Here is a 17085-nt window from a genome sequence, read left to right as displayed (position 1 = left end):
TCTCCAACCCCCAACACTCTCCACTCCAACCCCCAACTCTCTCCTCTCCAACCCCCAACTCTCTCCTCTCCAACCCCCAACTCCTCCTCTCCAACCCCCAACTCTCTCTCTCCAACCTCCAACTCTCTCCTCTCCAACCTCCAACTCTCTCCTCTCCAACCTCCAACTCTCTCCTCTCCAAATTACAACTCTCTCCTCTCCAACTTACAACTCTCTCCTCTCCAACCTCCAACTCTCTCCTCTCCAAATTACAACTCTCTCCTCTCCAACCTCCAACTCTCTCCTCTCCAACCTCCAACTCTCTCCTCTCCAACTTCCAACTCTCTCCTCTCCAGCGCCAACTCTCTCCTCTCCAACCCCCAACTCTCTCCTCTCCAACCCCCAACTCTCTCCTCTCCAACCTCCAACTCTCTCCTCTCCAACCCCCAACTCTCTCCTCTCCAACCTCCAACTCTCTTCTCACCAACCTCCAACTCTCTCCTCTCCAACCTCCAACTCTCTCCTCTCCAACCTCCAACTCTCTCCGCTCCACCCTCCAACTCTCTCCTCTCCAACCTCCAACTCTCTCCTCTCCAACTTACAACTCTCTCCTCTCCAACTTACAACTCTCTCCTCTCCAACCTCCAACTCTCTCCTCTCCAACCTCCAACTCTCTCCTCTCCAACCTCCAACTCTCTCCTCTCCAGCCTCCAACTCTCTCCTCTCCAGCCTCCAACTCTCTCCTCTCCAGCCTCCAACTCTCTCCTCTCCAACCTCCAACTCTCTCCTCTCCAACCTCCAACTCTCTCCTCTCCAACCTCCAACTCTCTCCTCTCCAACCTCCAACTCTCTCCTCTCCAACCTCCAACTCTCTCCTCTCCAACATCCAACTCTCTCCTCTCCAACCTCCAACTCTCTCCTCTCCAACCTCCAACTCTCTCCTCTCCAACCTCCAACTCTCTCCTCTCCAACCTCAACTCTCTCCTCTCCAACCTCAACTCTTTCCTCTCCAACCTCCAACTCACTCCTCTCCAACTTCCAACTCTCTCCTCTCCAACCCCCAACTCTCTACTCTCCAACTCTCTCCTCTCCAACCCCCAACACTCTCCTCTCCAACTTCCAACTCTCTCCTCTCCAACCCCCAACTCTCTCCTCTCCAACCTCCAACTCTCTCCTCTCCAACCTCCAACTCTCTCCGCTCCAACCTCCAACTCTCTCCTCTCCAACCTCCAACTCTCTCCTCTCCAACCTCCAACTCTCTCCTCTCCAACCTCCAACTCTCTCCTCTCCAACCTCCAACTCTCTCCTCTCCAACCTCCAACTCTCTCCTCTCCAAACTCCAACTCTCTCCTCTCCAACCTCAACTCTCTCCTCGCCAACCTCAACTCTTTCCTCTCCAACCTCCAACTCTCTCCTCTCCAACTTCCAACTCTCTCCTCTCCAACCCCCAACTCTCTACTCTCCAACTCTCTCCTCTCCAACCCCCAACACTCTCCTCTCCAACTTACAACTCTCTCCTCTCCAACCCCCAACTCTCTCCTCTCCAACCTCCAACTCTCTCCTCTCCAACCTCCAACTCTCTCCGCTTCAACCTCCAACTCTCTCCGCTCCAACCTCTAACTCTTTCCTCTTCAACCTCCAACTTTGTCCTCTCCAACCTCCAACTCTCTCCTCTCCAACTTACAACTCTCTCCTCTCCAACCTCCAACTCTCTCCTCTCCAACCCCCAACTCTCTCCTCTCCAACCCCCAACTCTCTCCTCTCCAACCCCCAACTCTCTCCTCTCCAACCCCCAACTCTCTCCTCTCCAACCCCCAACTCTCTCCTCTCCAACCCCCAACTCTCTCCTCTTAACCCCCAACTCTCTCCTCTCCAACCCCCAACGCTCTCCGCTCCAACCTCCAACTCTCTCCTCTCCAACCTCCAACTCTCTCCTCTCCAACCTCCAACTCTCTCCGCTCCAACCTCCAACTCTCTCCTCTCCAACCCCCAACTCTCTCCTCTCCAACCTCCAACTCTCTTCTCACTAACCTCCAACTCTCTCCTCTCCAGCCTCCAACTCTCTCCTCTCCAACCACCAACTCTCTCCTCTCCAACCTCCAACTCTCTCCTCTCCAACCTCCAACTCTCTCCTCTCCAACCTCCAACTCTCTCCTCTCCAACCTCCAACTCTCTCCTCTCCAACCTCCAACTCTCTCCTCTCCAACCTCCAACTCTCTCCTCTCCAACCTCCAACTCTCTCCTCTCCAACCTCCAACTCTCTCCTCTCCAACCTCCAACTCTCTCCTCTCCAACCTCAACTCTTTCCTCTCCAACCTCCAAATCTCTCCTCTCCAACTTCCAACTCTCTCCTCTCCAACCCCCAACTCTCTCCTCTCCAACCTCCAACTCTCTCCTCTCCAACCTCCAACTCTCTCCGCTCCAACCTCCAACTCTCTCCTCTCCAACCTCCAACTCTCTCCTCCCCAACCTCCAACTCTCTCCTCTCCAACCTCCAACTCTCTCCTCTCCAACCTCCAACTCTCTCCTCTCCAACCTCCAACTCTCTCCTCTCCAACCTCCAACTCTCTCCTCTCCAACCTCAACTCTCTCCTCTCCAACCTCAACTCTTTCCTCTCCAACCTCCAACTCTCTCCTCTCCAACTTCCAACTCTCTCCTCTCCAACCCCCAACTCTCTACTCTCCAACTCTCTCCTCTCCAACCCCCAACACTCTCCTCTCCAACTTACAACTCTCTCCTCTCCAACCCCCAACTCTCTCCTCTCCAACCTCCAACTCTCTCCTCTCCAACCTCCAACTCTCTCCGCTTCAACCTCCAACTCTCTCCGCTCCAACCTCTAACTCTTTCCTCTTCAACCTCCAACTTTGTCCTCTCCAACCTCCAACTCTCTCCTCTCCAACTTACAACTCTCTCCTCTCCAACCCCCAACTCTCTCCTCTCCAACCCCCAACTCTCTCCTCTCCAAGCCCCAACTCTCTCCTCTCCAACCCCCAACTCTCTCCTCTCCAACCCCCAACTCTCTCCTCTCCAACCCCCAACTCTCTCCTCTTAACCCCCAACTCTCTCCTCTTAACCCCCAACTCTCTCCTCTTAACCCCCAACTCTCTCCGCTCCAACCCCCAACTCTCTCCTCTCCAACCTCCAACTCTCTTCTCTGCAACCTCCAACTCTCTCCTCTCCAACCTCCAACTCTCTCCGCTCCAACCTCCAACTCTCTCCTCTCCAACCTCCAACTCTCTCCTCTCCAAATTACAACTCTCTCCTCTCCAACTTACAACTCTCTCCTCTCCAACCTCCAACTCTCTCCTCTCCAGCCTCCAACTCTCTCCTCTCCAGCCTCCAACTCTCTCCTCTCCAACCTCCAACTCTCTCCTCTCCAACCTCCAACTCTCTCCTCTCCAACCTCCAACTCTCTCCTCTCCAACCTCCAACTCTCTCCTCTCCAACCTCCAACTCTCTCCTCTCCAACCTCCAACTCTCTCCTCTCCAACCTCCAACTCTCTCCTCTCCAACCTCCAACTCTCTCCTCTCCAACCTCAACTCTCTCCTCTCCAACCTCAACTCTTTCCTCTCCAACCTCCAACTCTCTCCTCTCCAACTTCCGACTCTCTCCTCTCCAACCCCCAACTCTCTACTCTCCAACTCTCTCCTCTCCAACCCCCAACACTCTCCTCTCCAACTTACAACTCTCTGCTCTCCAACCCCCAACTCTCTCCTCTCCAACCTCCAACTCTCTCCTCTCCAACCTCCAACTCTCTCCGCTCCAACCTCCAACTCTTTCCTCTTCAACCTCCAACTTTGTCCTCTCCAACCTCCAACTCTCTCCTCTCCAACCTCCAACTCTCTCCTCTCCAACTCCCAACTCTCTCCTCTCCAACCCCCAACTCTCTGCTCTCCAACCCCCAACTCTCTCCTCTCCAACCCCCAACTCTCTCCTCTCCAACTTTCAAGTCTCTCCTCCAACCCCCAACTCTCTCCTCTCCAACCTCCAACTCTCTCCTCTTCAACCCCCAACTCTCTCCTCTCCAACCCCCAACTCTCTCCTCTCCAACCCCCAACTCTCTCCTCTCCAACCCCCAACTCTCTCCTCTCCAACCCCCAACTCTCTCCTCTCCAACCCCCAACTCTCTCCTCTCCAACCCCCAACTCTCTCCTCTCCAACCCCCAACTCTCTCCTCTCCAACCCCCAACTCTCTCGTCTCCAACCCCCAACTCTCTCCTCTCCAACCCCCAACTCTCTCCTCTCCAACCTCCAACTCTCTCCTCTCCAACCTCCAACTCACTCCTCTCCAACCCCCAACTCTCTCCTCTCCAACCTCCAACTCTCTCCTCTCCAACCCCCAACTCTCTCCTCTCCAACCTCCAACTCTCTCCTCTTCAACCCCCAACTCTCTCCTCTCCAACCTCCAACTCTCTCCTCTCCAACCCCCAACTCTCTCCTCCCCAACCCCCAACTCTCTCCTCCAATCCCCAACTCTCTCCTCTTCAACCTCCAACTCTGTCCTCTCTAACCTCCAACTCTGTTCTCTCCAACTTCCAACTCTGTCCTCTCCAACTTCCAACTCAGTCCTCTCCAACTGCCAACTCTCTCCTCTCCCCTCTCACACTCACAGGTGGAATAAAGTGGTGTGCCTTTATGGCATGTGCAGCAGCAATTAGTCTTAAACGGCCCCGAAATGTCGACACATCGGAAGACAAAAGTTATGACAAAAAAAAATCACAAAATCTTGGAGACCTCCAACTGCCACTCCCGCCCGGCGACTGCCGCTGACACCCACACAACGGAGTCGAAAGTGGCTCCTGATGGGACCCAGTGGCAGCGGGCGGCAAAAAGGTAGGTGCCGCCCGGGGGCTGCCGAGAAATTGGCGGCGACCAAATTCGGCTCCATAATATTTATTACTAAAATAATTGGAGTGTTTCTTACCTTATGTCTTCCAGTCCCGAAGTCTAATGACCTAAATCCACAAATTCAGTTGACTCGGCAGTATGGAGTCAATCCCAAAGCTGAAGTGACTTGCTGGTAACAGACCTGTTATATATGACCTGTCAACTGACCCATGACACTACATTGTTATGTCGGCGCTGATGACTTTGACACCTCTCTGTGTACGGTGTAGCAGTGGGTCGACTCTGGTCATGCTGTCAGCTGGTGTCGACAATGCCGAGACGGTAACATTGATGAACCTGAGTCACCTGACAATTGTCATAACCTAATATCAAAGGAACATTGACCCTTTGACCCCTTCTGACCGTTGCGAGGGGTCAGGGGGCAGAAACTCTGATCACAAAATACCTGGGCAGGTGCAGGCAGGGACCGATCCAGGTAACCCGGCTGCAAACCCCAAGAATACTTAGCGTGACCCAGTCTGTAGGTCACCGGTATAAACGCCCCCCACTAGTGAGTCAGTGACCACTTTAGTTTTTGTCAGTGACCACTTTAGTTTTTCTGGCAACTCCGTCAGTGGTAAGTCTAGGAAAGATCTAACCCCGTTATTTGCCAAAGATATCTATGTATTAGAAGGTGTTGTTTTCAATTTTCAAAGAAGTACAGTATACTGAAAATAAGTGAATGTTTTTGACACCCCCAGTCTAGCAGCCTACACAATATCCGACATATAACATAGTTAAAACTGCATAATTGATGTTAAAATTCTATTTTATTGTTTACCCATTTTTACGCCCCAATTTTTTGGCGCCCCCCCAAATTTTATCGCCCTAGGCGACCGGCTAGTTCGCCTAATAGTTGCGCCGGCTCTACAAAGAGATAGGTTTTAAGGACCATCTTAAAGCAGGAGAGGTAGAGATTAATGTACTCTTGGATTTATGCAATTAGCTATTTGTAAACTATGACAACTCACTTTAAAATGGCGTCTTGGGGGAGTTCTTCTAAAGTTCCCTGTATTTTGTAGTTGAGCCGGTCTGTGGAAAACCAATCAACTGGCTGACTAATGTAAAAGCTCTTCATCTTTGTTAGACACAAATGCTTTGTGTTAACTATTCATCTGGGACCTCTGACAATCGAATTTGTCGAAGTGTAACCTCATCGTCTTACTCTGTGTGCTTTTCAATTGCTTGCTGTTAATGTTGGTATGAAGGATATTCCATGGTTTCGGAATGAATTACTGAATGTATATGGCCATTTGTTCTCACCCCAGCTGAGCACACAAGCTCCATTGTAAATTGTGGTTCAGGACTTACCAATCTACATGGCTGATCCCATATTCAACAACAACAAAGGTCTATGTAGCCTTAATAGTGTGTTGTGTTTTCAGCTTATCAGCCACTTTCTCTGTCTGACCCTGCTGGAAGAAAGTGTCTGTAACAATATACATTCTCACATAGTGAGACATTCAAGAACGGAAAGACTGCACTAGTGTTGAGTTCATTGGATTGCAAATTGGATGTTTGAAAAAGGCCACATTAATCTCTCATGGACTGATCTCCTGGTATTTTATGCAATAATTTTGCACGCACTATTTTGTTCTGTATCTTTAATCCTATGTTACAACAGTGACCACACTCCAAAAGTACTTCCTTGGCTGTAAAGCGCTTTGAGACATCCAGATGTCGTGAAAGGCGCTATAGAAATCCAAGTCTTTATTACTTTTTTCTTTGAAACATTTAATTATATGTAATTCTGGTCAGTAGTTTTGCCGAGACAAAGAAATGTAATGTTACAATATTTTCTATCTTCTGGTTTGCTGAAGATATAATGGACATTCTGCAAGCCCGCCAGTGAGCAATTTATCATGATTAAGTTTAATTGTTCAATCTAGGCTGTCGTAGCTTAGTATGACAGAGGTTATTAAATGTTGGTTTCAGGTCAGAAGAGAGATGCTTGTGGAAATTATCATCAAGCCTTTTGCATCTGAACTGTAGCACTTGCTTCAGTTGAAGGAATAACTAATTTACTTACAAAATTAGGGGTCATGCCCAGGGATTTGTTCTAAGTCTTCTTTTGATGCTTTTTTGTCTTCCATTTATCTAAATAATTTGAACACAGGCACAAGGGAAATCATATTGAAGCTTGTTATGATAACAAATTGGACACATTGCAAACTGTGAGGAAGGTTGCAGGAGATAGGTTAGTGGAGTGGGCAGATAGGCGGCAGATAGGTGTTCATCGAGCATGAGAAAAGTGTTCACCCCCATTCATAGGCTGATTACTTCCCTATGCACCAGCTATCCCCACAAAGGACAAATGGGATTCGGGGTTTTACAGATCAAGGCATTGAAAATAACAGCGAGGAAATGAGATTGAATTTGCACAAGATAGTAGGTAGGGCACATTTAGAGCTATGGAAAGGGTACAGTGACAATTCATTAGAGTTACACAAGGAATGAAAAGTTATATTTAATGAGGAAAAGCTAAAAAAAAAATTGGGGCCATTTCACTGGAGCAGATCCTGTGAAAGAGGATCTTACCGAGGTTTTCAAAATTCTGAAATGATTTGTGAGAATAGTTACAGATTATTCGATTCCACTAGTTGCCAAATCATCAGCAGGGGGGCATAGACGAGGGAATATCACCATAAGAATGAAGAGGGAAAGTAGAGAAAAAGATCATACAGAGGGCTATTAGAATATGCATTCTTTACCACGAGTGGGTATTGAACAGAGACTATGTGCTCAAAATTCCAGGGTCGCTGCTTGCTGCCGGAAGTGCAGTGGAGTAGGACCATTAGCCAACCACTGGCCAGGACATGGGGCTCAGTTTTCCCCAATTATCTGCATTGTTTTTTTTGGTGTGCACCGTTTTTTGGGGGAGTAAATTAGAAATCTCCGAGTTTCCCCAAAATTTCTGCGCTAGGTAGGATTTTTTTAGGCTACAATTTCTTTACCTCATTGGGGGCGTAACCTGTCACCTTCGCCATTTCTGGCCATTTAAGCAAGTTTGGCCAGCTCCGATTTACTCCAATTTTTCTTAGGACGGCGTATGTAACCACTCTAGAAAAACCTTCTGGGCAGTTAACAAAATCGACACAGGTAAGAGAATCAGTGCAGCAGATGCAGTTCCACGGCCCGGACAGCAGCGGCAGAGAGGGAGAGGGGGTGGGGGGAAGATGAGAGGGGGTGGGAAGATGAGAGGGAGGGGAGAGGAGAGAGGGGAGAGAGAGGCGGGGGAGAGAGGAGAGAGGGGGGGAAGGAGATGGGGGGAGGAGAGATGGGGGAGAGGAGATGGGGGGAGGAGAGAGGGGAGAGAGGAGAGTGGGGGGGGGGAGGAGAGGGGAGAAGGGGGGAGGTTTTCCGGCCACGGTTAGGGGCAGCACTGGGCACTGGGAGGGGAGTATGGGGAGGAGGGGATAGACTTTTGGCATAACTTCATGCTGGTAAGCTGCTGCAATGTGCAAGGTGCTTGTGCAGGTTGCTGTGAGCTGGCCAGAATGTATTGTATGCCTCAGACCACAATGTGTCCCTCGTTACCCTGGCAACCCGTTTTTTTTGGCGCAGATCTTACGCTCCACTCCCAAAGCTAAAGGACAGGCTACGCGGTGGCAAAATCAACAGTTCAAACGGGGAAAGTTGGGTGATTTTTTTTTGCCGTAGCTGGGCCCCCAGAAAAACGGGCGTAACTCTTTAAGTACGCAAAAAAACGGTATTGGGGAAAATTGAGCCCATGGACCCTTCTTTAAATCCCGGGGACAGGGTCATTTATATAATTGAGTTGGGCAGCCTGCACCTTTACAGGTATACGTGAGGTGCCCGTCCTGAGTGGCCACCGAAAACTCAGCGCAGCACCCTGCTACTTCAATAGGGGGCGACAGAGACCTTTACCGAGGAGAAGAGGGCAGGCAAATTGTTTAAACTATTCCCTGAGGAGAAAGGAGAATCTCAATTGGGATCAGTTGCCTTTGCAAGAATCTTTTTTGGTGGCCTTAGGAAGTCCAGAATGGATGCTGTGCCTGCTCTTGGCAAGCATGGCTAAAGAGGGCAGAAATTGTAGAATTCCCAGGGTGGCTCAGGAACTCCCATGCCCTAACATACTCCCCAAAGTCCTGGAGAGACATAAAGAGAGTGGCTGGATTGACTTCCCTATCAACCCCCAACTGAGATTTGGGCTGCAGTGTAAATGGAGCAGAAATCAGAAAAATCCTTTCCTCCCCCTACCTGATTGGCAAACTGCTCTCAGTGTGTGTGTGTGAACTTCAGCTGCTTTGTCCAGCAGGTCCTGAGATTGCTACTCCTACTGAGGGTGATGGCGGGCGGGGGGGGAGGGGTGCAGAACTATTCTCTTAAATTACTTCACTACTTAGATTTAGCTTTAGCTATTGCATTAAGAAATAGAATATGAATCTTTTTCTGGTGCAATCACCTCTCCTATCTCGTATGTCAGGTGAGTCTTCTTTCGTATGCCAAAAACAAATCAAATGTCAGATATCCGGTGTAACAGCATGGATATCTTGTGGGCTGCCTGCGAATTCCCTCTGAGGACAGTGCTCGATGATGTGCTCCAGGGTCTGATTTGGAGCTCCACAGTCACATGATGGGGAGGCTTTAATCTTCCACCTAAGGAGAAGGTGGCAACATCGACCATGACCGGTTCTGAGGCGGTTGATGGTTGTCCACTGTTTGCGAGGAAGGTGTAATCCTACAGGTTGTACTGCATGGGTCTTCTGTAAGGAATCCATTCCGTAAGTCGCAGTTCTTCCAAGCATTTCTAGGTGAGTGTGTGACAGCCTTGGCATTGAAAACTCCACTAGGTTACCATGAACACAATGAAACACAAATTTAGTATATAATAGATTTATAGATATAGAAATGTGTGTGTATGTGTACATTTAACTTTGAGTTGAAAGTTAAAGAAAAATCCTTTTACAATTTTAAACCGTTGTTATAAACCTTATAAAGCTTAGTAAAAGGATTTTGATTTAATTTTACACACAGTAACTGTGATTAACTTTCTGTTGCCAAAAGGCAAGAACAAAATGAGCTTACAAAGTAATGTGATGATGCTTAGTGCAGGTTCGCTGCAGGTTAGTGAGGGCAGGGGAAAGTTGCAACAGGCCACCAGAGAACAGGCAGAGGGAGTTCTGTGTTCAATTCCGGGCACCGCATCTCAGGATGGATATATCGGTCTTGGAGGAAGCCAGAATGATACCAGGATTTAAAGAATTAAATTAGGAAGACAGCTTGAATTCACAACCTATCCAGATGAACCTTTTTCTAACTATCATTACCATTTCAATTCAGCCCATCATCCCTTTTGACTCTCTAATCTCTCTTGCCTTCCACCCTATCACAGACCTTCCCGTTTGATCTTTCTTCCCCTCCCCCTGCTCTTTTTGAACATTCGGCAGTTCTGACTAAGGATCTTCGACCCGAAATGTTAACTCTGTTTCTCTCCACAGATGCTGCCTGACCCGCTGAGATTTCCAGCATCCTGTTTTTATTGCATTAACTTGACTTGTATTCCCTTGAGTTTAGAAGGTCAAGCGGTCATTTAATCAAGGTGTTTAAAATAGTAAAATGATTTGAGTTAAATAATTTCTGCTGATAGAGGAATCCAGAACAAGGAGGCACAATTTTAACATTAGAATCAGGCCATTTAGGAATGAAAGCAATTTTTACACAAAGGATAGTGGAAAACTGGAATTCTCTGTGGATGATGGGTCAATTGAAATTTTCAAGACTGAGATCGCTAGATTTTTGTTAGGTAACGGAATAAAAGGTTATGGAGCAAAGCCAGGTAAATTGAGTTAAGATACAGATCAGCCATGATCTAATTGAATGGTGGAACAGGCTCAAGGGGCTGAATGGCCGACTCATGGTGTGACACCCATACATGTGGACCCATATTCAATTCCTGGCCAGTGCTGAGCTCAGTCAAGGCTGCGGTAAAGGCACTTCTGTTGGCCTTCATGTCTCGACTGTGCAGGAGAAAAATCAGCCCGGAAAGGCTTCACACTCCTGATTTCCAACCTTTGTCTCTAAGTGTGGTTATTATGTGAGGATAGGATTCATCTTGGCAAAAATAGTTTCCTAATGGTGGATAGCTTGCCAACACTCACTCTCAAGGCCCAAACACGAAAACTGCCCACTTGGCTGAGGTGCCACAGGGCTTCCAGTATCAAATCGCGAATCAGTACCATCAGGAGTGAAAATTAGAGGCCAAAGCAATTATGTAACTCATAATCTTGACCACAAAATCAAGGCTGACACTGCAGTGCAGTGCTGAGTGAGTGCTGCACTGTCGGAGGTGCCGTCTTTCAGATGAAACATTAAACCGAGTCACGGTCTGCCCTCTCTTGTGGACATAAAAGATCCCATGGCACTGTTCAAAGAACAGGGCAGTTCTCCCCAGCGACCTGTCCCAATATTTATCCCTCAACCAACATCACTAAAACTGAATATCTGGTCATTTATCACATTGCTGTTTGTGGGACCTTGCTGTGTGCAAATTAGCTGCCACATTTTCTACATTAGAACAATGATTACACCTCAAAAAGTAATTGGCTCTGAAGAACTTTGGTACTTGTCCTGAGGTTGCAAAAAGCATGATATAAATGCAAGTTCTTCCTTCTCTTTAGCCTGTCAAGTTTGCAGCTGGCTCAAAACGAGCGGGCAACAATTAATGGACTTGCATTTATATCGTGCTTTTCACAGCCTCAGGACATCCCAAAGCTCCTCAAAGCCAATGAATTACTTTTTGAGATCTAGTCACTGTTCTAATGTAGGAAATGTGGCAGCCAATTTGCGCACAGCACGATCCCACAAATAGCTTCTGATTTCCTGCTGATAACGCTCCTTTCTTATGGTCTGTATTTCCTTCTTGTTGTAGTGCCAGCAGAGGGAGTGAATATAACCGCACAAAGCCATACTGCCCACGGCATCGTCGGCGGGTCGGTCTTACTGTCTATACACTACACAGCCAGCAGTTCTGAGACCCCCGTCATTCAGTGGCAGCTCAAGAGGGACAAGCCCATCCCATTGGTCCAGTCCTTTGGCACACGCATCCTGGGTAAGCTCCGGCCGGAGTACAAGGACCGGATTGTCATCTTCCGCAACGGGTCCCTGTTGATCCACAACCTGCAGCCTGCTGACGAGGGAATGTACGAGGTCGAGATTGCGATCACAGACGATTCCTCCACCGCAGTGCAAACACTCAACTTAACTGTCGATAGTAAGTGTGCGGGCTGGCAGGCTGTCCGTGCAGCCAAATTCTGATTTGTACTGAATGACTTAGAAATTGTACCCCCCTCCCCCCAAGCCCCACATTAGAAAAGTAGTCATTGCTTATCCCCTCCAGTTTCCCACTCTGCTCTTTCAAACACACTAAACTGGATTTTCGGTTTTCTAACGCCTCAGTTAATGGCCAGAGGGGGCGTTAATGCGAGTGTTAGAGCTTAGTGACCAGGAGCACAGCTTATAGAGCACAAACCCAACAGAAAATCCATTAGAGGCTCACCGTGGGGCGCAAACCAGTAGCGCCTGGTCGCTGACGATCACTCTGATCATGACGTATTCCACGTGCAACTTGCACGCTTGAGCCCCAGTCGATAAATTTGGTTTGTGCGCCTCAGTGACCGCCCACCAATAACAACATCTGGAAAAACAGTGGGTGCAGGCTTGCAGAGTCGTTAACTGATGGCTACTTAAAGGAATGAGGAAGCACTTCCCTCGGAGGCCACAGTCAGTGCAACACACAGCACGGTGCATGAGCCTCCAAGTTTGCTGGGGCAGACAGACATAACAGTACAGATTGAAACAAAGTGATTTTGAAAACTTTAATGGGTGCATTACTATGCCGCGCCTATAAGACTCGGCTTTTCCTGGGATCTGATTCGGAGTTCGGTGCATGAGCAATGGGTCCACAAAATGTACCGACCAAACGTTGGTTATCGCCCCCCCCCCCCCCCCCCCCCCCACAGCGGCTGATTTAGCACCGCTGTCAGCTCTTCGACCGATTCTGACAAATTTCTGGTCAGGAAGCGCAAACTTTTTCAAGGCGCTAAAAGTACCGCTCCGCCTGGATTAATGCTGCAACAGAGGCGCGACTGAATTTCCCCCCACTGACTTGTACTGGCTATTGTCTCATGGACTCCAGCCTCCTCTGCCAAATACCTATTCTTGTACGAGTGTAGGTAGTGAGTTTCAGCAGGCTGTTCAGCTGCAAGGAGAGGGGTTTTCATTGCTGATTATGTCCTGACCCAAAATCACAGATACAGCTTCCAGTAGAGGGCACGGGATACAAAGGGTGAAGACTGAAGAATTGATTTGCATTTACATAGAGGTGAAGATAAGATCTGAGGTTCCACATCCCTAACCCTAGGGAAATTGTAAATGATTGTAATGCACCCAAAGACCACTCAGGCTGATACTTGCTAACACAGCTCAGACTGGAAGTCAAACTTGCCACTGCCCTGGTCAGTTTGGCTCAGTCTAGCACCAGGCTGTGCTGAGTTCCCTAGTCCCAATGACTGGGGCACTCCAGTTATAATTAGTGTCCCTGGATCCACGAGGGAAGTAGAATGGTTTCTGGTTCCAGCTCCTGACTGACATGCCGTGATCCCTGCTGTAAAATGCAGATATTCTGATACCTGGTGAGAATGGGATTGGGTTTCCGAGTCTGGAGTCCAACTGATATGGGAGGCAGCCAGAAAGTATCAGTAAGGTATTACGACAGCTAGAAGACCAGGCTGTACCTGGACGATATCCACCAGCAGTAGCATCGCAACCAACAAGTAAAATCTGTTCTTGTGTTATTAGATCTGCCAACATGACTCATTTTGGACCCCCCTCTTTTACAAGCCCATTTGGTACCTCCCTAACACTCGTGGTTAAGGGAAAGGGAACATTTGACATCTGCTATGCCCCCAGTTTGTACTGCGGTCTGCTGTCTGGTTGAACATAATAAAATCACTGGTAGTGACCCTCTCCAGATTGCCTCTGGTAAACTTTACCCCTTTTTCCGAATGACATGCATTCTATAGACACAGGTGATTACTTCACCTGGTTGACCTGAGGGGGTCTGTTTTCCTGGCTGCCTTCCCATCTTCCACCCACCCTTCATAAACTTTAGCTCATCCAAAACATTACTGTATTCTAACTCACACCCAGTCCCGTTCGCCCATTGCCCCGTGCTTGCTGACCTACATTGGCTCCCCATCCACCTAAGCCTGAAATATAAAAATAGAATCCTCGTGTTCAAATCCGTCCATAATCATAAGAACATAAGAAATGGCTGATCTGATCATGGACTCAGCTCCACTTCCCCGCCCACTCCCCATAACCTCTTATCCCCTTATCGTTTAAGAAACTGTCTATTTCTGTCTTAAATGTATTCAATGTTCCAGCTTCCACAGCTCTCTAAGGCAGAGAATTCCACAGATTTACAACCCTCTGAGAGAAGAAATTTCTCATCATCTCTGTTTTAAATGGGCGGCCCCTTATTCTAAGATCATGCCCTCTATTTCTAGTCTCCCCCATCAGTGGAAACATCCTCTCTGCATCCATCTTGTTGAGCCCCATCATGATCTTATACGTTTCGATAAGATCACCTCTCATTCTTCTGAATTCCAATGAGTAGAGGCCCAACCTACTCAACCTTTCCTCATAAGTGCCCCTCGTTAACTCTGTAACCTCCTCCAATCCTCCTAGAGCACTGTGTTCATCCCACCATTGGCAGCCATGCCTTCAGCCGGATAGTTCTAAGCTCTGAAATTCCCTCCCTAAACCTCTCTGTCTCCTCATCTCTTTCTCCTTTGCTTAAAACCTACCTGTTTGATCAAGCTTTTAGTCACCTGTCCTAAAGTTTTCGGACTGGATTTTCGGCTTTGCTCATGGGGCGGCAATGGCGGTGGGGCAGACCTGATAGCGCCTGTGAACAGTTTGCACCTCAGTCAGCAAAATTGGGCAGCTGGGCCCTGAGTGTGGGGCAGAGCAGTAAGGGAGGTGTTGCACACTCTCTTAGGGCGCCAGGCCGGCTGAGCGTGCGAAAATCCTGAGTTTAACAACCGGCCCGGGAGCGCTCTAAGAGAGACCTGGGGGGAGAAAAAAACCTGGAAAAAACCCACCAAAAACATTCCCAATAAGTAACCCACAACCCCACAACATAAATCACAAAAAATAAAAAACAATCATCTTTACCTGAGGTGGACATTACTTACCTCACTACAACTGCTACAGCTCAGACCGCGTATTTCCACAGGCGGTCTCAGCAGGGCGCTCCACAGAGCGATACGGGTCGGGCTGGAACCATAAATCGAGTGGTTGTCGCAATCAGGGGCGTTGCACACCGGTTTTCCTCTTCTAGGCGGTACTGCTCTGAGCCGCCTAAACCAGCCCCGGAAATCCTGGCGGGCTGCTGGTTGTTGGCCACCCGCCCGGAAGAGCTTATCGCCGCCATTGCTGCCCCTCCGGGGTGAAAACAGAGGCGGCAACAAGTGGAAAACCCAGCCCTTCATCTTTGGCTCTGTGTCAATATTCATCTGATTACGATCCTGTGAAGCACTGCATTACGGGTGCTATATAAATGCAGGTTGTTGTTGTTGTATTACATGCTCGATTGTTTTACAGCCTTGAGCCCATTGTCTGTTTTCTGCCTTGTGTTATCCAGTCCCTGTGACGAAGCCCGTAGTGGTGTTGTCATCCTCCACAGTACTGGAACTAAGTGAATATGTCACGTTGAACTGTTCACATGAAAATGGAACCAAACCGATGTACACATGGCTGAAAGGAGGGAAGCCCCTGGACAGCGACGCAAGGTTCTCTTTTTCCAGTGATCAGAAAACCCTGACCATCACACGGGTCCACATCACCGACGATGACATTTACAGCTGTACGGTGGAGAACCCAATCAGCAGCTCTCGAAGCACGCCAGTCAAACTGACTGTATACAGTGAGTCCATGAGCGATATACAGGGGGGCTCAGCATGAACAGTAGGAAATAATGTGGGAAAGTGGGATATATACTCTCGGGGTCAACGGGATTTATAGAGGAGACACAATGGGGTGAAGCAGGATATCTATAGAGGTGACAGTGGGGAACAGATAAAATAATGTGGGAAAGTGCAATGGGATTTATAGAGGAAACATTGAGGTCAACAGAAAGGAAAGTGGGGCAAGGTGCTCTGCTCCAGAGAGCTGTGGAGGCTGGGTCATTGAATGTATTTAAGGTGGAAATAGACAGATTTTTGAACGATAATGGAGTAGAGGGTTATGGGGAGCGGGCGGGGAAGTGGAGTTGAGGCCAAGATCAGATCAGCCATGAATCTTGTTGAATGGCGAGCAGGCTCGAAGGGCCAAATGGCCCACTCCTGTTCCTATTTCTTATATTCTTATGTGCATAATGGGTGACTGATCCAATATCACCCATTTACCAATAATGCCTAAAGTTACAATTACCCCAAAGAGTTTAAGTGCAGATAAGGTTACTGAAATGCTGTGTGTGGATTATGATAAGTTCCTGAGCTGTTGAATATAAGGTTAGGTAAGCATTCTGCACCCATTGCTTGATTTACCTGTGTAAAGTAACCTTATCTGCATTAAACTCTTTGGGGCACAGGGGAACTTTGCAGGGCCTCTCCGCGGAGGGTGTGGTTTAAAAGGTTCATGAGGGAGCATCCATTGTGCAACTCTATCACGAACACTGCCGGGTTTGTGGGGTGAGGGGTAGGGCTTCCATGGGTGGAACTTTGGAGGTTTGGAGCTATACATGATTCATGCCCCCATTGAAGACCCAGAATAGCAGGAGATAAATGATGGTGAGAGCCATAAACTCCCTCCCCATGAAGCAATTTGGGTTCCCCAGAGTCCCCTGAAAAAGAAAGATACTTCAATTCCCTTCCAAAAATGTTTTTCACCTCTGACTTTCGGGGTCCAGACTCAGACCCTGGGGAGATGTGCCCTACCTCCATCAGTGTCGGGTATATGTGCCAATTGAGTTCTGACTCAGTGCTTAAGAGCAAGAACTTCCAACTTAGGAAGTCCCCACCCCTGGCCCTGCTCCATTACGTTGATTGCCTTTTTGGGCCAGGCAGAGGCTCCTTCCTCAGAGCCATCCTGAAAGCTTCCACCAGGGGTCTGTCAGAACGGCCAAACAATGTTGGTGCCTCACTTAGTTGGGAAGACCCTTTTCATGAGGACAAAGAAGGTTAAGAGTAGA

General features: G+C 48.4%; 1 protein-coding gene across 1 annotated transcript in view; it reads left to right on the top strand.

Annotated features, from left to right (window-relative positions):
* LOC139275654 (hepatic and glial cell adhesion molecule-like) overlaps positions 1 to 17085 on the top strand; it is a 126180-nt gene that overhangs the window by 89005 nt on the left and 20090 nt on the right. The window contains exons 2-3 of the mRNA XM_070892821.1: positions 11761 to 12102; positions 15538 to 15819. Of these exons, the coding sequence (XP_070748922.1) occupies positions 11761 to 12102; positions 15538 to 15819 (624 nt within the window). The remainder of the gene's footprint in view (positions 1 to 11760; positions 12103 to 15537; positions 15820 to 17085) is intronic.

This window comes from Pristiophorus japonicus, chromosome 11 (genome assembly GCF_044704955.1).
Source record: "Pristiophorus japonicus isolate sPriJap1 chromosome 11, sPriJap1.hap1, whole genome shotgun sequence".
Lineage (NCBI taxonomy): Eukaryota > Metazoa > Chordata > Chondrichthyes > Pristiophoridae > Pristiophorus > Pristiophorus japonicus.
This window is presented reverse-complemented; position numbering and strand designations above follow the sequence as displayed.